Below are 23,628 nucleotides of genomic sequence, written 5' to 3'. Positions count from 1 at the left end.
CAAAAACCTGGTCAACAGATTTGAATAAATCACCCCAAAATAAATACACGTACATAAAACCCAGAAAGGAACACATGGTAAATGAGAAGATACTGTTAAAATGGTTATTCCCATGGCTGAAGTCTTGAATAATCTGTAAAAGATTGAAACAATTGAAACTAAAATCAGCAATTACACTTTACAGTAAACTTCAGGCAGTCAAGTAATGCTTTGTAGATGCCCTTAATTTCATTAGAAACAAACAATTTGAGCAGGCCTACGTTGGCCTCCATAGAGACACTGGTTTCACTGTAGAGTCTGCTCTGGTGAAGAGTTTCAGAAGCTGTGAGAGCTGTGCAAATAAAAGTCAACTTCTGCAACTATCTGATCCATTTCCATGCCTCTAATTGTCTTCCAGCCTCCCTCTGCCTCCAGAACTCAGAATAGACATCAGTAGAATACTGTGCTACTTATCAGGGACCCAGATGCAACAAAGGTGGCAGAGTCACCACAGAAAATTTCCCAAAAGCCAAGATGAAGCCCTTTGGTTTTTCGAACAGAGAGAATACAACATATGCTCTGGGGCATGCGGACTGCCAGAGTTGGGTTCTAATTGTTACATTTCTCTCACAGAGCAGGGGGAAACATGGCCAAGTGTCTTTGTCATCTCTGAAGTGTGTGCCGTCATACTGCTGGCAAGGCAACAACATCAGAGCATGGAGGAGAGGAGAGGCAGATGTCTGGACATTTGTTGTCAAAGTAAGTCAGACACTCTGCCAGAGACCGAAAAAACAGCCCAAACTTTTCCACTAACTATCTGCCGTGTCGTTACAACTCCTTGAAAAGGTTTAATCAAATCTGCGATTGACACATCCTCAGGTTATTTTGTTCTATAGTCAATCAACTATAAAAATGTGTCTTTGAAAATGTCTACAATGTCTATTTTAAGGGACCACACACACTGCACCAAATGCTGATCTGCCGTTCATTCGGCACGGTGTGTTTTAGGGTTCACCCACTGGTGGATGTCCTTTCTGCACGGTTCTACATGTAGAATGGGTTTGCACTAAGTTTCTACATTATGGCCGGCACTCTGTTCAGACGTTCTAAGTACTCTCGGCCAGCAAACGCTACCGTGTGTCTGTGCCGAGCAACCTTGGCTAAAATACTATTTCTTGCTCCCCACATCACCGTGAATCTCAGTGTTTGGAAATCCCTGTTTAATGTTCTAACTTTTGATGATGTATATAAAGTTAAAAGTTGTAGCTGATGACATCTTTTTTTGAAATGCGTATTTTTCGCATACAGTATGTTGACACTGGTATTGTGCTGGAGATAATAAAAATGAGGTTGAAAAGTGGTGGAGTTGCCCTTCCAATACCAGCAGATGAATTGACAGGGACACTCCAGGGCAGAAAACCTGCCTGGCGGGCAGGGTGTCTGCTCTGGGCTGGGGCCATCAACCCCACTCTCAACACTCTTCTCCAAACAGCAGGGAAAGAGAAATGCTTCCAGGGATTGCTCCAGCATATATGTCAATCACCTACTTTGTGGAGAGCCCCTCCCCATTGTTTTCTTTTGCCCCTCAACAGAAAATGGGCCACACAGCTTGCTGTTAAGAGTGAGCTGTTAATGATCCTCTACCTATATGAACAGCAGCACCACACAATGGCCTTGCCAATCCTTACGCCATAGTCCCTCCCTGTTTATTTCCGCTCAAATCACCTGCTTATGCGAGCCATTGCCACCTCTCCTTGATCTATGCATGTCATAAAATGAAAAACAATGGTCTAAATTTGAATTAAGATCCATTGTTTAAGGACATTACAGGCAATTACATAGACAATTATTAAGCAAACTCCAGCCCTCATTGTGCTAATTAGTGGTTAACTGACAGGGAAACGATGGGAAGTTATGCTGGTCAGCTTGGCTGCTACTGGCCACAGAAATAGCTGTTAGTGGAAAAACAGCCCATTATCCAGTCTGCAGTAAAGTGGATTACCTTATAAGAGGAAGTTGTCCATAAAAACAATCCTCAGGAAAACGAAGGAACTTACACAGAGAAAATATTATGGTGCCTACATAATTGATGGAAATAACAATTAGTTACCGTGAATATATCCACACCCTGTATTTACCATTTCTTATGTAAACATAGATATACACTGCTCACCTTCATGGAGTTGTCAGCTATTAACAACAATGTTTTTACATGAAAGAAAAACATGACCTTGAATAAAAGTTGATGAGCTAATCCAATGCAACAACAACTAGAAACACTATCAATTCACTTTCAAAGCCCCAGAAACAGTCCTTTAAGGATAAACTGTGTGCCAAATGCACAAGCCTTCAAATGAATACATTGCAAACTATGCCATTTTGAATCTGAGAACATAAAAATGATAGATGTGTTTGGTAGGATATGTGAATAGCGGGGTGATATTTCCCAACGCCCCAGCCCAGAGCAGACACCCAGGTTATGCATGGGGTTAACCCCGAGAAGGCTGCTGTCTCAAGCAGTGTCACTAGCATCCTTCTAATGGCTAGCACATTCAAAGTGTCCATTAGTACGTGGAGGAGTGAAGTTAAGTGACTGTGACAGGGGCACTCCCTCAGCTCTCTGGGCCTCTATTGTGACCAGGTTGGTCGCCCTGCTCTCTTATTCACAGCCAAGGAAAAACTGGGTCAAAGGTCAGCCATCCAGAGTGCACTGGTTTCTATGGCAACATGGCCTATTAAGGCCAGGCTCATAGGCCTCTTAACATGCTCTTGTATACAAAAGAACTATTAGCGCAAAGAGGGAAAGAGAAGAGTGAAGAGGGGAGGCAGCATGAGGGAGGTCTTAAAAACACAGTGGAGGGGCTTTGCCAAGATTCTAAATCAGTTACACACTGTGCCAAACAGTCCCAGATAAATCCAACATAACAACCATCCATGCTTTCTTACAACCATCAGTCTTGGTCAAATAAAGAGGTGACATCACTGGCCCATGCTCGTCTACAAACTACAAAGTTGACGTTTAAGACACAGAAAAACAAAGAAAAACTTGCAGAATCATCAACACTTTTTTTAAAAAAATTCAACTTTTATTTAACTAGGCAAGTCAGTGAAGAACAAATTCTTATTTACAATTTTGGCTTACCTATGCGATGCTGGGCCAATTGTGCGCCACCCTATGGGACTCCCAATCACGGCCAGTTGTGATACAGCCTAGAATCAAACCAGGGTCTGTAGTGACGCCGCTTCGACCGCTGCGCCACTCAGGAGCCTAATTGGTTTGATGCTCAACAGTAAAAAGGCAGCTTGCGTTCTTCTACACATGCATTAGATTCATTTGTAAGGAATTCTAAATGACACAAAAACGAAATAGATTAAATTGTATTGAACTCAGTGAGATTTAGTGTCATATGACTAGTTCATGTATATTCTGAAAAATGCCATACTGGTCTGCAAGCCCTGATTGATTTAGGCTGTTATTTAGGCTGCTAAAAATCAGGTTCTGTTTGTAAAGTCCCCACTCATGAATTTTGACTTCCGTCTCATTCCACTAGGCTAGCTGCAAAAACAAATGTATACAGAATCTATTTTTACACAAACAAACAGTGCAAGCCCAAGATATACCTCTTATTTTGGCCTTTCTGAATAGTGCCTTGAGGGTTTTACTAGAGAGAAAAAGACTGTTGCTTTAATGAGACTGCATTTTTTTGTATCTCAAGCAGGTATCAGGGTCAATTTGTATTTGGGGGGGGGGGGGGGGTTGACATGATCAAGAATTATTGCCAGAGTTTAACGAGTGTTGCTACAGCAGAACAGTGAATGTCTCTTTAAACGAAGTACAGTATCATTTTACTTTAAGGCAATTTCAGATCAGATGTGGTCAGGAAAATAAGCACTTGTTGGGGTGAAAGTTTGGAATAAGTTAGCAATTGTATTACAGAAAACAACGGCAGGCTGGTCAAATAAAACAATGTATAATTAGAGCCACACGAAAATAATGTGTCTGGCAGGAGGCTCACTTTCTCATTCAAAGAGAGTAGGCAGTCACGCTGTTACACTCAATTATTTGAAGTCAATTATGTGGTATCTGGTTTCAATTGTGATAGACTACCCTGGTAAACTCAGTATTAATGCGGTCCAATGTCAAGCCATGCTACACTTTTAACGGAGGAGACATTGTCAGCCTTTCACGTAATTTCCCCTGGCACCGTTTGTCCAGTAACACAACATTTTATTGTTTGGGGAGCAGCCTACTTTCATTGAAATGCACAGCCATAAACCTCTGTAATTAACTCCAGAACTAGTTGTGACTAACAGTGGTTGGCTGGATGTTTAATGTAAAGCTCAAGAGAGAAATCAAATTAACTCTCTCTCTATGTGTGTGTGTGTGTGTGTGTGTGTGTGTGTGTGTGTGTGTGTGTGTGTGTGTGTGTGTGTGTGTGTGTGTGTGTGTGTGTGTGTGTGAGCTAAAAAAGTGCAATATCTACACAAATGACATCAATGAAACCTGCATTTTTCATTTATACACAAACACAAATGTACTGACAGAGACAGCATGGGTTACCAACATAATAGAGTGTGTGGTGCCAGCCAAGCAGGTTATGATGCGATAATAAGTCCACCATACACCCCCACACAACAGGGTAAATACCTCTACACAATAATCACTTCTAAACTGAGGTAGAAACAAAAAATACACTTTTTCCAGAAAATGTAGATAAATATTTACACATCTGGGTAAATTTGATCTTAAACGAGGACAAGTCTGCCAACTTTTATATAACTCCTCAGACCAGCTGACACAGGCAGGAGGCCATGAAGCATCTTTGAGAAAAAGTCAGTATAAAAAGAGGAGTGGTTAGGTGGGGTGCTGGGGAGAAGGAGAGAGAAAAAGGGCCTAAATTAAACACATTTGTTTCTGCTCTCACATACCACAAGTCTTATGAAAACAGAGGGTTGATTGTGTTCACTCTGCAGCCCCCCCCCCCCCCCCCCACCCCCACCCCCCCTTCCCTGCCCCGAGCACCAGCCCCTCCCCCCACACACAGCTGCCTGCAGATGCCTCCTGTGTTTGCACTGAGAGTAGGCACAAATCTCAGGGCCTGAAGTCTCAGCCCTGCCTCATCTCAGTTTTACTGCCTGACACCCCTCTCACCCCACTGCTAACCTAGTCTCTCTCTGACACACACTGTGGGTATGCATGCCTGAACTTGCAGCCAGAGTTAAGTTGTTCAAGTTTAATATGGCAGCATTTTGGACTTTTAAAAAAAACATTCACATAAAAATGAGTAATCAAACAAAGTCAGCCCTTATTGCTGATTCACCTTTTTAGAGATCAAAATGTGTAAAAATGCACCAAATAAAGGAAACAAATATTCAAATGTTCACTAGTACAAACATATATAAAATGACACTTTCCAAAGAAAGTGACATTTCTGAAGAATTTAGGCCAATGGAAATCACCCTGCCTGTCCCCTGCCTGACAGTCCCGATTCCAGAAACATCAATCTTTAGGAGGGACACGGAGCAAAACGAGCCTGGGTCATAAGGTCCTCTACCTCTTCAAGGTTCACCAAGTCGTCAGAGCAAAACAACGGAGTAGTAAGCATATGCAAGGAACCTTCCCCTTCCTGAGCACACAAGAACCGCTCAGTCCCTGTCAACACTCAGGAAAAACCTCTGGAACAAATACTTTCCGGAGTGTTTGGCGAAAAAGGGAGGAGAATGAAATTCAGTGAGCTTAAAGAAAGAAAAAAAATCTTTACGGATAATAAATGCCATGTCAAATTAAATCAAATGATCTGTATCTGAAAGGGATTATAGGAAGTACCAAAAGGCACAATGCTAGCCAAGAGTCCTGATGAATGCCAATGATATCATGGAGATTTTCATGATATCAGGGAGAATGGGGGCCACTAAATGTCAATGGAATGACATTGAATCAGAGTTGGGGTCAATACCATTTACGTTCCAGTCAATTCAGAAAGTGAACCAAACTCCAACTAAAAAGCATTCAAGAGAATTGGAATTTAGTGTACTTCCGGAATTGACTGAAGTTAAATGAAATTGACCCCAACCCTGATAGAAATCCATACACCAACTCATGGTTAACCTTGCCAATTTCAAAAAAATATTCCAGTCTTTGCATATTACTATCATTCAACCTGAATACATTCTTATGAGAGGGGAAAGGTGATTATGACCAGGGGCTGCAGCAAATATCAGATTCCCAGGCAGGGGCAGAGCTAAGGGGAGGCCCCTATCAATTACACTGAGTGTTCAGGAAAGCGGAGCCAAGACCATGCTGCCACAGACCTACCTGAACACCAACCACTCTCCACAAATCACCAATCACCACTAGAAATACTGCGTATACTGTTCAGCTCGCATAGTAGTTTTGTTGAGATTGGAGAAAAAAAATAGTCTTGATATAGTCTTTCCTAAAAACAAAACAATTCTCTCCCACTTCACAATGCAACAACTTCTTCCAAATCCAAAGTGCTCACTCCTGCAAACAATTAGAGATGACCTGAGCACTGTAAGCTGTGTGTGTCAGATAGAGAGGGGGAGAAGGAGCTGATGGAGGAACGAAGGGGGAGAGAAGGGAGAGGGGAGCTTGTGCACAATTACAGCAGGGATTTATGGCCTGAGAAACAATTTATAAATCACAGCGCCTGAGCTAATGTGATCCAGATTGCTCGCCATGCAGCTGCAATTTTGGTCTGTGTGAAACTGCATAATAAACCTGACTGGAGGTCATTTGTTGGGTGGTGGTGGGGCGGAGAGAGACTGGAGTTGTGGGTGGGGGCTAACGAGGGTGAGGTCTTTGGCTCGCAAACTCTGGAGGTGTTTTGGACAAACATGCTGGGAGTCTTATATGTTGGGTGGGAAGTTTTGCTGAGGTGCAAAACAGGATTGTTGATCTTGACAGATGCTCGAGACGAAGTGTTCTTGCGTAAACCTCACAATGACTTTTCACATGCAAATAATAAGTCAGACGTTTATAAAAAGCTCAGTAAATCAAAATGCCATTTTGTATTGCGATGAAAGGTAATTGAAGGAGAGCAGCAAAGCAGGCCTCTAGCAAAAAAACTAATCTTGTCTTTGAACAAATCATATTTATACAATGGTACTAGCCTAGCTTGCAATAAGACGCTATATTCATGTCTCAGGCACAAGTTCTAAGCCAATGTCATTGCACCCATGTGAAAGAATTTAGCCACCATAATCAAATCAATGAATTAGACCTGAAAATGAATTTTAGATTGTGATGAGAAAAAAAGAATAGTGTGGCTTTTCCCCCTCTCTTTTCATATCTTAGGGCTGGTGTGAAAAAGGGAACGGATGTGCTCAGTGAACCCGGGGCTTTGGTGACCACTCAGCAAACTGGCCCTGAACCTTGACCTCTCACCCTTCACCCTGGGGGGCAAACAAAGCTCTGAGTGACATCTGAAACAGGAGACCCTATGGGGAGAGAGTGTCTGGACAGGGCTGAACTGACCCATTAACTCTGCTGATAAGACTTAGTGCCTTTTTTGTTGTTTTATGTCTTAAACCATGGGGTAGCACACAGCTCAATCAAAATAACGAAGCAAGCAACTAATTTGAGGTTAAAGTCTTCATCTCATTTATTTGCCAACGCCTCCATATTATACGAAAACAAACAAAAACTGTTCCCTAATGAACGACTTCACCCGCCTGACGCCAAGCTTAGCTGTGATTACCAACAACAAGCAGGAGGGGGGTTCCATGGAGCTAGTGTTAATACATGTTTAACGAGGGGCTTTGCTAAACCCAGATTAATATGAATTTTAGCAAAGGAGGAGGTGGGAGAACAGAATAACATGGCAAAACACATTACTGAAAAATACAATAAAAGATGAAACAAACAATTCCCAGTCTGTTTATAAGGAGCTCACTGAAGATTATTCACCACTCTTCCAAAAGGTTTCAACACAATAGCTCATGTAAATAGCCTTCTAGCATTAGCATGATGTAAACAAAAACACTGGGGAAAGTTGGAGAATATGGCGTATAGAAGAGATGTGAGCCTTGGTCTCCAGAATGCTTAAAGCCACTGTAGTATTTAAATCAGGCAAGGAGGGAGGAAGACTGGGTGAAGGCAGCATTCTGTAGCTCAGCTGTGAGGCTCTAAGCCGTTGCCCTAGGGTCTTTGTCCTGCCTTTCAGGGCAGGTCTGAGGTAGTCAAAGACCCTATTCATGAACAGCGCTCCCCCTGCCAACACCCATACAGCCCCAGTCAACTCAGCCCACAGCTATAGAGCCTTTCCATTTCACACGAGAATCAGACTTGCCCCCAAAGCCTGCTTCAGGGATTTCCAATAGCAGGCCTTTCCAGCCCATGTACAAATCAAACAAAAGGATTCCTTGGACTATTCCATGTCATATAGGCTTGATTAGAGCTATTTTTTAAATGTAGCTAGCTGGTCTGACTATGCAGCAAATAAGTCATTCACATTTGTAAGGATTTTGTATCAAAGCATGTCAATTGATGAGGGATTATGCCAGTGGAGGTGTAGAGGGGTGTGCATCCCAAAGAGTCGGCCATATTGCAACTGAACATAGAGACCCCACACTATATGTTTTTTAGAACACATTTCAAGTCTTATTCTTTAGTATACCATTGATCAATCATGCTAGTGGGACAACCATTTAAAAATTCTGAAAACATATTTGAAGACAAATATGGAAAAGTGTCAAATGAAGGAATCACAAGGACAATCCAAGGCAGAAGGAAAAATCCCAGTATCACTTGAAACCGATGCTTTAGGATCTCAGCTGGAGTTCGTCGGTGTGTAGAACAGTGCATCATGGTTTTAAATATGCCATGAAAGGCCATAAAACCACAAATCAAACTATGAAAAGCTGTAAAAAAAAATGTTTTAAAAAAAATTAAGAATATATACATACATAAAATATACACACATCTCATCTGACTAACTGGATCCATAAGTCTAGGTGGAGACAACGAAGCTACACATTTCAGATTACTCAAGTCTTCGCTTTGGCTTTAATCAAATTTGACGCTCTGTAGAACATTGTGACTCCTTAACAAGTACAATTGGTTTACAGGGGTTATGTGGAGGTAGCTAAAGTGCACCCAGGGGCAATAGAGAATTGCATGTTAGGACATCATCCACATCAACAAGCTGAATGATAACTAAATAACCATTTCCGTTATGGCGTTACACCGAAAGCTCTGTCAGCATCCATCAGCTGTGCTCCTAGGACAGACTGTCACAATATGCAGAGCTGGCGGTCCAAAACTGCTGTTCCACCTATATGCTTTTGTTTTGAAGTGTCATGTAATCACCTAGGTATGTACAATTTATAACCGAGGAACACTTATGTATGCCCAAGAAAACACATTTTCATCCATCTGTGTTAATGTGGCATCTAGGACCTTTCTGTAGAATGAATGCAGGTGCAATGTGCTGTCTCGACATCCCTTATCAGGAGACTTGAGCCGGGACGAGCAGTGCAAAGCCACAGCACCGTTATGGGGATTTGCTTTTCTGGAAGGAGACAAACTGATTTACAACTTCAACAAGAAGAGCAGCTGCTCCGCTCACTAAACTCATCCTGGAAAGATACCCATTCATGTATTTTTATAAACTGGGTGGTTCAAGTCCTGACTGCTGATTGGCTGAAAGTCGTGGGATATCAGACCAAATGCCACAGGTATGACAAAACATGTATTTTTACTGCTCTCATTACATTGGTAATCAGTTTATAATAGCAATAAGGCATGCATTGGGTTGTGCCTAAGAGAAGCCCATAGCTGTGGTATATTGGCCATATAGCACACCCCTTCAGGCATTATACAGTGGAGCAAAAAAGTATTTAGTCAGCCACCAATTGTGTAAGTTCTCCCATTTAAAAATGAGAGGCCTGTAATTTATCATAGGTACACTTCAACTATGACAGACAAAATGAGAAGAAAAAAACCCAGAAAATCACATTGTAGGATTTTTTTATGAATTTATTTGCAAATTGTGGTGGAAAATAAGTATTTGGTCAATAACAAAAGTTTCTCAATACTTTGTCATTGCCAACAAAGGGTATATAACAGAGGTCAAACGTTTTCTGTAAGTCTTCACAAGGTTTTCACACACTGTTGCTGTTATTTTGGCCCATTCCTCCATGCAGATCTCCTCTAGAGCAGTGATGTTTTGGGGCTGTTGCTGGGCAACACGGACTTTCAACTCCCTCCAAAGATTTCCTATGGGGTTGAGATCTGGAGACTTGCTAGGCCACTCCAGGACCTTAATGCTTCTTACGAAGCCACTCCGTTGCCCGGGCGGTGTGTTTGGGATCATTGTCATGCTGAAAGACCCAGCCACGTTTCATCTTCAATGCCCTTGCTGATGGAAGGTTCACTCAAAATCTCACGATACATGACCCCATTCATTCTTTCCTTTACAAGGATCAGTCGTCCTGGTACCTTTGCAGAAAAACAGCCCCAAAGCATGATGTTTCCACCCCCATGCTTCACAGTAGGTATGGTGTTATTTGGATGCAACTCAGCATTCTTTGTCCTCCAAACACGACAAGTTGAGTTTTTACCAAAAAGTTATATTTTGGTTTCATCTGACCATATGACATTCTCCCAATCTTCTTCTGGATCATCCAAATGCTCTCTAGCAAACTTCAGACGGGCCTGGACATGTACTGGCTTAAGCAGGGGGACACGTCTGGCACTGCAGGATTTGAGTCCCTGGTGGGATAGTGTGTTACTGATAGTAGGCTTTGTTACTTTGGTCCCAGCTTTCTGCAGGTCATTCACTAGGTCCCCCTGTGTGGTTCTGAGATTTTTGCTCACTGTTCTTGTGATCATTTTGACCCCACGGGGTGAGATCTTGCGTGGAGCCCCAGATCGAGGGAGATCATCAGTGGTCTTGTATGTCTTCCATTTCCTAATAATTGCTCCCACAGTTGATTTCTTCAAACCAAGCTGCTTACCTATTGCAGATTCAGAACCTACCTGTAGTTACTATACTTACTGTACCCTGCGTTCTTGGAAGTAAAGATTGCAGAGTAGACCCAGAGAAAGCATTTCCATGGCCTTCATATGAACTTAGGTGAAACCAGATTAATATCTGAGTACCAAGGAATCTAGAACTGTACGATCTGATAGTATCATGCAGCTGTCTGATTGGCCTGCAAGGGAAGGGCAATGCATTCTGGTCCACAGCAGAGTAGTGCTCTGTGGGGGAGAGAATCCCTCAGATAAGAGGGCCTCAAGGTCTGGAAGCTGGCCGACCTCAGGATAACAACCAAAAGAATAGAAAGGCCCATATCTACCCCAGTTTATGCTCCCACCACCACCACATCTCATCAACAATCTCTCCTCTTCCCTTCTCAGCTCCCTCTGTCTCCTGCAGAGCTTAAATTAAAACCAGCTGTTTGGAATACCATACTGATGAAAACCTATTCAGATTTTTTTCTTCCTGCTGTACAATCAGTTTTTATAGCGTGGAGTGAGGACTTTAGTGTACACTTTAAGAGAGCTAACGTTACTTAATGTGCTATAAAACGGGGCTCCACGACATGAGGACCACATACAGAAGGAATCCCAAAGCCCTGAGTAGTGGTGCCGTCACTGTGTCCCATCCCCATCCATCAGCCAGGGCCCAATCACCTGGGAGGCAGATTGATTACCCAGACCCCTTGATAAAACCAGGGAGCCAAACTCCCTCCTAAACGGAGGCTTACTCCTAATACCGGAGACCATAGACATTAGTGAGCATGAGACATGCTGGCATTAACATGATATATTATCCAGCCTCCACAACCTCCTGCTCATGTCATGACAACCATTTTGTTTTCAATACAATTAACAGCTGTATGGCCTTGCTAGGAGCTCCATTGTTTAGGGGAGGATTCCACATATCACGATGGTGGTGTCATGGCTTAGCCCTTACCTCCATGCCGAAGTTGACAAGTTTGTCTCCGAGACTCAAATTGCATTGCTTCTACCTTAGCTCATCTGGCTCTCTGAGCCCCATGACGGCCCATCCCGAATACGCTAGAAAAATAAGAGCATCTGCTAACAGAGTGCTGTCCATGTACACCACACAGCCTGTGGTATGTTGAGAGCTCTTTTCCCTTTAGGCATGGGGGAGGTCAGGAAACTGCCTTCACAGTGACAGTGTTGAAGTTATATTATGTGGACTGAGTGGCATACAGGCATACATGATCCACACTCTGATGTCCTGAAACCTGCTGCTGGGGTTTAAATTGATAGTTCGAGATTTTTTTAAATCTACTTCCCCAGAAGCAGATAAACTTGTGGATACCATTTGTCTCTGCATTCAGTGTGAAGAAAGTTCCCAACTTGCGTTAGCACAATAAAATGGAAGTTTATGGGAAGCTGTTCCTGTAGACTGCCAGTCATTGCACCAACGCTAGTTAACATTTGCTCGCAAAACTACCTCAAACTTGGTTCATACTGGACAGAGGAGTTCAGCTGACTCCGGGCAGTAGATAAAGGGCTTCAGAGCCAAAATCCCGAACTATCCCTTTACTGATCCGCAACATTACATTGACTCAAGCCATTGACACATCTCACCTTTTAAATGTGATAAACACTTACTTGCTACACTTATTCAGTCGATCCACAGACCACACCGTCATTTACCATGTGTGCGCTTGGGTGGTCTGTTTTTTGGAACAATGCACATCTTTTGGTTAACCCGTTACCGCAACGGTCCATGCATTTCTAGACTCCCAAATAGCAAAATTCACAAAGGGGCGATAGCAGAGATTCTTGTTGTCTTCTCACGTTGGAAAGATTACCAGCACTGTACACTTATTTTAAAGAAAACCTACTGCATATTTAAATAATAACTACATGTAATGAAAGTGTAGTTGTTTTTTTTAACATTACCTTGCTACTCCGCTAGCAGCTTGCAAGCTAGCTGGCTAAAAACAGCAAGCAAGCTAGCCTTTTATCTTAGCACATCTCCCCCATGTGAAATAATATGCCCTGGAAAATATTATTATACTTGCCAGTGTAACCTACATCATCCCAGTTTGATATTTTTGTATTTAATTAGGCAAGTCAGTTCGATTAGCCTTCGAGTCGGCCCAACGCTCTAACCACTAGGCTACCTGCCGGCCCTGCTATGCTGCTTGAATGCATCAGATAAAAATACAGCACATAGTTACAGCTGTTTTTACCCTTTCAAAATAGCCTACAATCATGTAATTATTGCTTCTAAACTAGGGGGGGTTCTATTAAGGCTATAATGTTGCTTGGTTTATTGTTTTAAAACAGTCGCTGAGATTATAATTTGGTTATCAATGCAAAATAGACTGCCAGTTTGATGCATATAGATCCGATCAATGAACCAAGTGAGTTGGTTCAGCCTCATCTTCACCACACTGCCCCTACCCGAAGGAAGGAATAATGCGATGCAAAATTTGAGTGCCGTATGCAGGCCTACGTACTACAAGAGGCCGCCCATTTTGTGATGAAAAACGACATGCATGTAATGCGCTACGATCTAAGGTGCCTGTCAACCAGCTCCTTACTTACACCTGTAAAAGTAGGCACAGTGAGTTTGTGTTATATGTGTGTATAATATATATATATATATATAATTTTTATTTTTTACAAACATGTTATTTCTACATACTGTATCAAGTAAAACAGACACTCTCAATGTGGATTTGAAAGGTATTCATGCTTTGGCTGGCAGATCTATCAAGTTCAACAAAAAGTAGTCCCGATTTTTTTCATGAAGAAAAGTACTGTACCACATCTGAAACTCTGAAGTAGTTCTGGCCAGACCTAATGGATGTGAAAAACACATATCTGGGATAAATAAATTGATAAAAACACATTTGCACACATATTCATCTTGGCACTTCAAAGGGATTCATTGATGTCACAGAACGTAGGGAGTCTGTGGCTGGGGGGGGGGGTTATCCTTTCCTCAAAGGGTGCTGAGATGCTCCTGATGGGCCCTGCTCTTGAGAAGCCAGCGAGTGCTATAAACAGAATTTCTAATGGCAGTCGGGAGGGTTGGTGGGTAGGTGGTGAGCTAGCAGGAGAGGGGTGGCGGATGGAATTGAAGCCAGCTCATGCTTTTCCACAGAGACCAAAGAGGGAGGAATAGAAACCAGGACTGGCACCATTTCACACACACTTCAATACAAGTGCTGTTATGAACTGTACATGAACAACCCTGAGTCTGAAAGATGAAATACAGAGAAATATCCCTCCTCCCAGAGACACCGGAAAAGAGGTAGGCTGAGATTCTAGAGCAATGACCTAAGTAGCATCTTCACCACTTCATGAAGTAATCAGTAGAAATGTTAATGCCAAAACAAATGCAAATGCCTCATCTCTCAAGTGTAAAACCAAGTTCCTATAGTGTTAAAAGTGGTTTGTACTCTTTTCATTCAATTACTATAGAAGGGGTGGGTACGCCTACTAGAGAAAGGTTTTCATACAGACTTTAGGACATGCAGTGCCTTCAGAAAGTATCCGAATCCCTTGACTTTTTACACATTTTGTTGTGTTACAGCCTGATTTTAAAATGCATTACATTGAGATTTGGTGTCACTGGCCTACATGTCAAAGTGGAATTATGTTTAGACATTTTTACAAATGAATTACAAATGAAAGGCTGAAATGTCTTGAGTCAATAAGTACTCAACCCTTTTGTTATGGCAAACCTAAATAAGTTCAGTCGTAAAACTTTGCTTAACAAGTCACATAATAAGTTGCATGGACTCACTGTGTGCAATAGTGTTTAACATGATTTTTTAATGACTACCTCATCTCTGTACCCCACACATACAATTATCTGTAAGTGAAATTCATGCACAGATTCAACCAAAGACAAGGGAGGTTATCCATTTTCTCGCAAAGGGCACATATTGGTATATAGTTACAAATAAAAAAAACAGACATTCAATATCCCTTTGAGCATGGTGAAGTTATTAATGACACTTTGGATGGTGAATCAATACACCAAGTCACTACAAAGATACAGGTGTCCTTCCTTACTCTGTCACCAGAGAGGAAGGAGAGGGCTGCAGGTAGCCTAGTGGTTAGAGTGTTGGGCCAGTAACCAAAAGGTTGCTGGATCGAATCCCCGAGCTTTCATGGTAAAAATGTCACTGTCCCTGAACAAAGTGGTTAATCCACTGTAGGCTGTCATTGTAAATAAGAATGTGTTCTTAACTGATTATATAAAAAAATAAAGTTAAATAAAATATGAAATAAAAAATAGGAATCCGCTCAGGGATTTCACCACAAGGGTGACGGTGACTTGAAAACAGTTACAGAGTTGAATGGCTGTGATAGGAGGAAACTGAGGATGGATCAACAACATGGTAGTTACTCCATAATACTAACCTAATTGAGCTTTCCACACAATTCAGGTGTGAAAAGCCCTTAGAGTCTTACCCAGAAAGACTCACAGCTGTAATCACTGCCAAAGGTGTTTCAACAAAGTATTGACTCAGGGGTGTGAATACTTATGTAAATGAGGTATTTCATTTTCAATACATTTGAAAAAATGTCTAAAAACTTGTTCATTATGGGGGAGATGGGTGAAAAATATATTTAATCCATTTTGAATTCAGACTGTAAATGTGGAATAAGTCAAGGGGTATGAATACTTTCTGAAGGCACTATCAGAACTTTAATCTGGGTTACAGCTGGATATTAAAAAGTGTTAGTAGAACACGGTTACACAGAACCTTATTTTCCTTTAGTTTAGCCAAATAAACTTGTAGGACATTTCATTTACCCATTGCAAGCAGTAAGCCCACTTATGACAAATACTGTATACCATTTTAGAGGCGAGATGTTTGCAGGCCTTGACGTTCCTGAGGGCGCATGCAATCTTTTTTAATCGAAATGCTGCCACTAAATTGATGTAGATTTGTTTGCCTTTGAAGAAGAAAAAATCCTTTCCAAAACATAAACCTAGTCCAAAATGTTGCTCTGTTTACACAGTCCTTGGTTAAAAAAATATTTGCAAGCTTACATCGAGATTACTTTCAGCAGTCGCACACAGCATCGAGGCTTGTCAGAATGAGAGCTCTGGACACTGTTCCCTCTGTAGCAGAGCACAGACAGAACCTCCCCTGCTGCTCTCCTCACCACACCCCTCCATCTCCACCATTGGGACTGCAAGGTGAGTGGAAAAGGCAGTGTTCTACCTGATTAAAAGACAACTCCACACAAATGCCACACTTCCGATTTACCCCCACACCAGTTTGTTGCCAGTGTTTTATGTTAATGTCAACTCTAGTGTAATTGTGTTTCCATAGCTAGGCCTGACAGTGAGACTTGTGAAGAGCAGAATCAACATCCTCTGCATAATCAAATCAGTTGCTTTGTGAGAAGGTGTTAAAGTTCATAGTTAGACATTGTTATGTAAATGATGGCTGAAAAGTACCAGTGGCCTGTCTGGCTTTGGCCCCAGGTGAAAAACTGGTCCGCCGGAGCCATGGCCCAGTGAGACATGGGTGCCAGCCCCCGTAGATGGAAACAGAAAAGTCTGAGCCTTTTGGGTAAAACACTGACGTAAATCCTCAGTGGAAATGCGCCAGAATACTGTTTGCTTATACAAGGTGAGGCCCTTTTATTCAACAAGACAATGTCACTGTTTACTTTTCTTTGTCTACATATTTTTAAGCACCAAAAAGGCTGGAAAAGGGAAGACGTCAGAGAGGCATGCAATTGCAGTACTGACATGTTCAGACATTGTAGCAGCACATTCACTCCCTGATTGACTAGCACACATGCATTTGATTCAGTTGTATCCAGGTGACTTTAGCCTACCTGACAGACTGCACACACAAGAGATAATTCACTGTTTACTGATACAACATTGTAAAAAGGGAGTCTCTTTAAAATTAAAAAAAAAAAAAAAAATCTTGACTGGAATAGAATAGGGCCAATAAACATTAGTGTTTTGAACAATTCCCCCAGCACTCTTCACTGAGAGTTCCTAATCACAGCCATCTACAATAGGCCTAAAAAAACAACACTGACAGTCTACCTCACAGGGGGAAGCCTTCTTGGCCCTCACCCATGACAAAAGTCTGGTGAAACATCTTTCCAAAAGCAAAGTTCCTCCTGAACTCTCAGCGGATTACAGCGGAATTTCAGCTCAGAACAGCCACTAAATCAGTTATGCTTCACCCTCTAGAGATTTGTGTTGTGCAGAGCCAAAGTGTCTTACATTGCTCATGATAGGGTTGTCATATGCACATTCTAACGTTGTGCCTCAAAACAATAGACATACCATACTAGATGAAACCAGAAACACTGGACTCGGGTGTAAAAACAAGGCGTAACTCTACAGAAAGCATGCAGGTCTCTTGAGAAAAGCCTAAGAATAACGCTTATTCAGCTGTTACGGTTTACTTCATCTGGGTATTACATTACTTCTAGAAACATGGAATATCAATTGATTGAAAATACCCACCTATTGTCCTAGAAATACATATTTGAGTCATTTAAAGACCATCACATAGCTTGCAATTATTTTATCCAGTTACGGGGAGGCCAGAAGGGGGAGTTGTTGACAGTATTGTTCAAGAGAGAGAATGTACCATGGGGAGAAAAAGTAAGACTTCCCTAACAGTCTCACCTAAAAGTGAGATGCAAAATTGGCAAGGCAGAGTTGTTGAAGCATCTCTACTGGTCCTATGGTTGTGTTTCCGTTCCCTTTTCTGATCCACAGGTATTCTGAACTTCTGAACTGAGTTTTATTCTTATTCCTGATATACATCTTTAAAAACAGACACTGCAGGCCAAATCCATTGTTGTTGTTGTTTATTTTTTATGTAGTAACTGTTCAGAGCTGGAGAGCAACATATTTTCAACACCAGACTACTGTATGAAACAACTTTCCCCCCCTTTGGAATTAAAACTTGAAATCTGCAGCTTGAGGGCTATTAGGTATTCTGTTTGAGAGGCTTAACTTTTATGCCCTTCATTTATATACATAGGAGAGGACCAATCTGGAGCAATGATGTCAAAGTCAACAAGACAAAGTTTTGGTATGAGCCTGTATAGAGATCTCAATCACAGTCTCCAGCTAACGAACCAATTAGGAAACATTGCAGGTATGTAAACAGAGCAAATGTACAGAGCAAATGTACAGAGCAAATGTTACTGTGGAACTCAATAGTTCAACAAACTTGTGTACCCAATGTTTGAGCAGAGACCAATGACCAAGTATTTGCCATTAAATGCAGCTGTATCCAACTCGGCATACCAATTTTAAAAACTATCATTGTAGGCTAAAAAGATTATAAATTCAATATCAGATTATTCAAAGTCAGAGCATTTTCTACTAAGTCCCAGGCAGTGAGTTTTATTCAGCTCCATATGGCAATACCAGTAAACCAGTCACAGTTTAAGACTACTTGTTCAGTAAATATCCAGAGTATTCCAGCCAGCCATTGTCTCAATGTGGCTTCTCTACCATGGTGGTGCTCTTTGACAGAGCGGGTTCAACATTGCCCATTAACCTGATTCTTTCCTCCCCCTATAGTTTGGGGGAGCTCCAAAAGTATTGGGACAGTGACACATTTGTTGTTGTTTTGGCCCTGTACTCCAACACTTTGGATTTTGAAATGATACATACATAGTCCCCCCCCCATTTTAGAGGATCAAATGTATTGGGACCTCATTTACCTTTATTTAACTAGGCAAGTCAGTTAAGAACAAATTCTTATTTTCAATGACGGCCTAGGAACAGTGGGTTAACTGCCTGTACAGTATGTGTATTAAAGTATTCAAACGTTTGGTATCTGGTCCCATACTCCTACCAAGCAATGATTACATCAGGTTTGTGACTAAAAAAACTTGTTGGATACATTTGCTGTTTGTTTTGGTTTCAGATTATTTTGTGCCCAATGGAAATTAATGGTAAATATTATATTGTGTCTTTTTGGAGTCACTTTCATTGTAAATAAGAATTGAATACGTTTTTACATTAATGTGGATGCTACAGATGCACACATATCAAAATGCTAACCTCACCCGTTATTGTAACGGTGAGAGGCTAGCATGTCTTTGGCATATAATATGTGTCTGTATCTTTCTAACTCATCATTATTTATGATTAATTCAGGACTATCCATAATCATAGTAGCATCCACATTTATGTAGAATTGTTCAGAAACACACGATTCTTATTTACAATAGAATTGACTCCAAAATAGCACAATACATTATTTAGCATTCATTTCTACTGGGCACAAAATAATCTGAAACAACTAAAACAAGCAGCAAATGCATCCAACAAGTTTGTAGTCACAAGCTTGATGTAATCCTTGCAAGCTAGAAATATGGGACCAAATACTAAACTTTTGACTACTTTAATAGACAGTGAATTTTTCCCCAATACTTTTGGTCCTCTAAAATGGGTAGACTATGTGCAAAAAGTGCACCTCATTACCTCATAGTCATAGCATCATTTAAAATCCAAAGTACTAGTGTACAGAGCCAAAACAACAAGTGTGACTGTCCAAATCCTTTTGGAGCTCACTGTAGCTCCAGCATTGGTACACTTAAAGGGAATGTGGATCCCTCCCTAAAGCAACTGAAATTGAGAAAGAAAACCGACAGCCCTCCCGACTCACTTTTTGTTTAGGAGTTTTTTTCCCTTCTTTTTCTGAACAAAATCAAAACCATGGTGGGAGGTAGCGCTCTGGGTCCCAGCATGCTTTGTGAGGGGTCATGGAGGAACAACATGAGGTCAAGACAGGGTTTACCAAAATGTTATCATTTCCCTCACTCAACATAATAAATAGGATATTTATGCTAAAATACTAAGTCAATTTTCTGTATCTGGAATTGGTTTTCGTTGTAAATAACATTAGTATTTGGGGTCTGGCACATTTACAAAAAACACCCAGAAAAAACTATTTCACTGACCATGGATATGTTTAACATTTTGGTAAACTTGCACACAAAAGACAAAGGGAGGAGAAAGGAAGGAAAAATATCCAGAAGGAAGCAACAAGAGGGGAAATATTGTATATTTGTCCATACAATTAATATTATTGTGATGTGAGTGAGGTGCATGGATTGCTTGCAAAAACATGGATCATACAAAATGTTCTAAACAAAATGGTCTTAATTTTAAACAACTTTTCATCTCATTGCCAAATTCCAGATATGAATCCACAAAAATTATTAAAATGATAATTTTGGTTCCTTCGATCTAAGATTAAGGCAAACATCTGAATGTATCCAGAACATTTTCAAAAAGGGACATATGAGTGAAAGTACAAGCAGAAAACACAGGCCTTCTACTTAAACTACTATTTTATTTTGACTATTCATAAAAAAAATTTAAAAACATGACTTGAGGAACAAACAAATATCTCCACAGTGGTATGAACCTTGTGTGTAGATAGTAGCCATTTAGTTAATGAGCCCCAATGGAGACCTCCAATGAAGCCATCAAGCGCCTGCTCAGAATAACAATGGTCAACTAACACCTCACTAATTGAATGGAAGGTCCATGGAGGAAGGGAGAGTTGGTTTGAAACAGTGAAAAGGAGACAGAAAAAAAGCAGATAAAGGAAGGGGGTTATTGCTTTTCAGTGAAATGCTTCACTGGTCCCATCCAAATCACTCGCTTTTGGGGCTGAGAGAAGGATTGTGGGATGGAAATGCTCTTAACAACAACAGTATTTTATTAGGTGGTGTTTCAGGGAAGTTTATGCTAGCCACATTGTTTTTTAGTTGATTTGATGCACAGAAAGGATATTTTCTTTAACTGTTAATTATATACAACGGATAACAATATCTACATGAAATGCATACAGAAATCTGAAGTGTGTACATAATTCTTCCCTATAAGCAGGCCTCGTAATAGTGTATTAGATTAGTGCACACTGTTTTTCCATAATATGCCACACAACCTGCTATATATTGTGGTATATGGAAAATAGATTTGTGGCAAATAATGTCATTACAGTAGGCATCATTTTCTTTGGGGGGGGGGGGGGGTGACACTTTCTAAATCATGGGCATATGATTTTGGGTAAATAACTGGTCTAAAGCTAATGCTGACATGACAGTTAATTGAAGAAAACAGGGGCATTCAGCAAGATAGCTTATGGGACACTACTGTGACCTACTGCATCTTGTTTTGATCAGGTATTTAAACTGCAACATCTGATGCCATGTGCATCAAGTGTCTAAGAGTACAGGTATCATGCACCCATAAATTATTGCCAAGGTTTGTTTTATGCAAATTGTTGAATTTGGGCTCTAAGGAACATTGAATGGGCTTGAAACTTATGGATCTCAATGTAGTATGTACTTAGTTCTGGAGTCTGATGAGTTTTGCTGATAACTACTTTATTGAGGAAAAGTGTAATTACTATGCCTGCGATATGTGGTTGTCCCACCTATCTTCAGACGAACGCACAAACTGTAAGTCACTCCGGATAAGAACGTCTGCTCAGTGACTGAAATGTAACAAGTTGTTGCTAACCAGGCCAGTGCCACAGCTTCAGTTGAAGAATCACATTTACAAAATGACGATACTGCTCATATCTATCATATCATATATACGCGTCCTCCTCTAAATAAATAGATCAATGTCTTGATTAATCATGGACTTCATGAGAATTGGAAATTGAGTCTAAATTGGCAGTTAGTATCCTACAGAAGGCTGACGGGGGAAAATCCCCAAAGAACAAAGAACTAGTTACTCCTTGAGAGGCCACACTAAGGGAATATGGCGGTCTGGTTATGCAGAATTAACTTTTACGCATGCCTTCAGTGGACAGCAGATGCAGATTAGTGGCAACACTGAAGAGTAACTTTTGCTGGACTTTGTTATGGCCACTCACCGTTCTTGCGCTAGGGGACAGGGCCCCATTGGATAGGTAGGGGTTGGTAAGATCTGGGATCATGAAAATCGGGTACCCAGGATAATGGGGACTCTTGAAAAAGCCACCATCTTGCTGTCTTCTGAATGCTGTAGGGACAGAGCATGGAAGTCAATATAGAAAAAGGGACATCACTGTAAAGGTAATGCATTAAACATATATTAAGCAACAGCATTGCAAGAGGTAGTTTTTACCTTCACTAAAGTAATCCCTGGTTTTCTCGTAACTGTCTAAATCTGGTCTTGGTTGAGGGCGCCTCTCTGCTTGCTGATAAGGACAGAGGCACACACAGAACAAGAAGGGAAAACATGTTATTGTAGGCTCGTCTATTTCAGCAATACGTTCATACCAGAAAAATATTGTTTGAAATGTGATGTATGTGGCCTATTTAGGACAAGCTGTTCAGTAGATCACCCTTCACTGCAACGTCCTTACCTCGGAGTCTGATGAGCTACTGTTGTTTTCCGATTCGTTTACTAAAGAAGACTTCAGATCATCCAAATCCCTCTCGGCTGATACATTTTCGGATATTTTTTCCTCTTGCTCCCCTTCATCTTTGAATGATATCATTTCATCATTCGCCCCTAAATCATCGCCGCCGCCTCCGTTAAGTTGTGGCATTTTGTGGATAAAAAAGTTTCTCCCTGATAAAGTTGGCAAGAAGGCGCGATCGCTCCAACAATCCGAAATAGTCAATTTGCAAAGAAGAAAAGTCCAGTTTGCGCAGTAGTATAAACAACACTGACAGTGTGAAAACAAATGCCACGTTTTCACATCTCCATTTTGATATACTGAATCTCCCACTTTTCCATGATGATGAGCTCCAATAATCCACCAAATACAACTGTTTTAATTTCGGCGTCAATATCCGGATAAAACAATTTCGCAAAGTATCTTCTTCACTCTTCCCAGTCGGTTACCTGTAGCCCACTCTCCCTCTGTATGGGTGCTGAAGAATGCAACTTCGATATTCTTCCTGAAACGCACACAGGCAAACAAACTGGGTACGAACCAATTGAAATTGAAGACTGACGTCCAATTTCACCTCCTAAAATCCATCCATACGTGAGTTACAATTCGACAGACAAAATATGTCTTATTATAAGCATGGAACTCGAACCACATCTATTGCTTTTTTTTTCAGGTCACTCTCTCGTTAGTAAATATAGTTTCGACCAAAACTATATTTAGTTCGAGGAAGTTTACCTTGTTATAACTAACCTTCGTAAGTTCAAAACATGAACTGAAATTATATCCGGTGCAAAATCGATATTTTCGGGTAGGTCGACCGAGGTGTTTCCCTCCACATTAGCTGACGGGGAATGCGCTCAAAAACTACTTGGTTGTTCAAGTGGAAGTAAAAGCGCAGCCTGTTCAGAATGCAGAGGAGGAGTTAGCAGAGAAAAACGACACTTAATTTATCATGTAAACGGGGAATGCTTAAAGGAACAGTTTGACCATATTATACATGACAAAGTTACCATTCAGATTGAAATAGTATCCTGTTGTTTCAACATCAGTAAGATATCGATGGTTATGTGACTAACAATTCTTCCAAGATCTATGACAATGTTATAGGTATTTCACTTTAATTTAGACCTTTAAAATGACAGTTTATTAGGCCTAGCTACATGCCTACAATCCATTTAGTTGTATCTTATTTATTATGCTAATTATTCTATGAAATAAATAAAGTAATATTCATAAACGTTTGTTCTAGGGTGCACTTACTGACAGAAT

General features: G+C 40.9%; 1 protein-coding gene across 9 annotated transcripts in view; it reads right to left on the bottom strand.

Annotated features, from left to right (window-relative positions):
• LOC110536043 (transcription factor 7-like 1-A) overlaps window positions 1-23,269 on the bottom strand; it is a 46,686-nt gene extending 23,417 nt beyond the window's left edge. For 4 of the 9 annotated variants that reach the window (XM_090190659.1, XM_090190660.1, XM_021621552.3 and 1 more), the window contains exons 1-4: window positions 23,110-23,218; window positions 22,324-22,864; window positions 22,083-22,155; window positions 21,850-21,977 (exon numbers count right to left, since the gene is read on the bottom strand). Coding sequence is in view for 7 of the 9 variants with exons in the window: in XM_021621552.3 (XP_021477227.1) it covers window positions 21,850-21,977; window positions 22,083-22,155; window positions 22,324-22,509 (387 nt within the window). In the remaining 2 variants the exon portion in view is untranslated. Of the gene's footprint in view, window positions 1-21,849; window positions 21,978-22,082; window positions 22,156-22,323 lie in introns of all 9 variants that reach the window. The other 5 variants (XM_021621555.3, XM_090190661.1, XM_090190658.1 and 2 more) reach the window with 4 other exon arrangements.
• Window positions 23,270-23,628: the final 359 nt, after the last annotated feature.

Source organism: Oncorhynchus mykiss, chromosome 11 (genome assembly GCF_057628025.1).
Source record: "Oncorhynchus mykiss isolate SJ-2025 chromosome 11, ASM5762802v1, whole genome shotgun sequence".
Lineage (NCBI taxonomy): Eukaryota > Metazoa > Chordata > Actinopteri > Salmoniformes > Salmonidae > Oncorhynchus > Oncorhynchus mykiss.
Note: the sequence above shows the minus strand (reverse complement) of the source record. Positions and strands in the feature narration are given on the sequence as shown.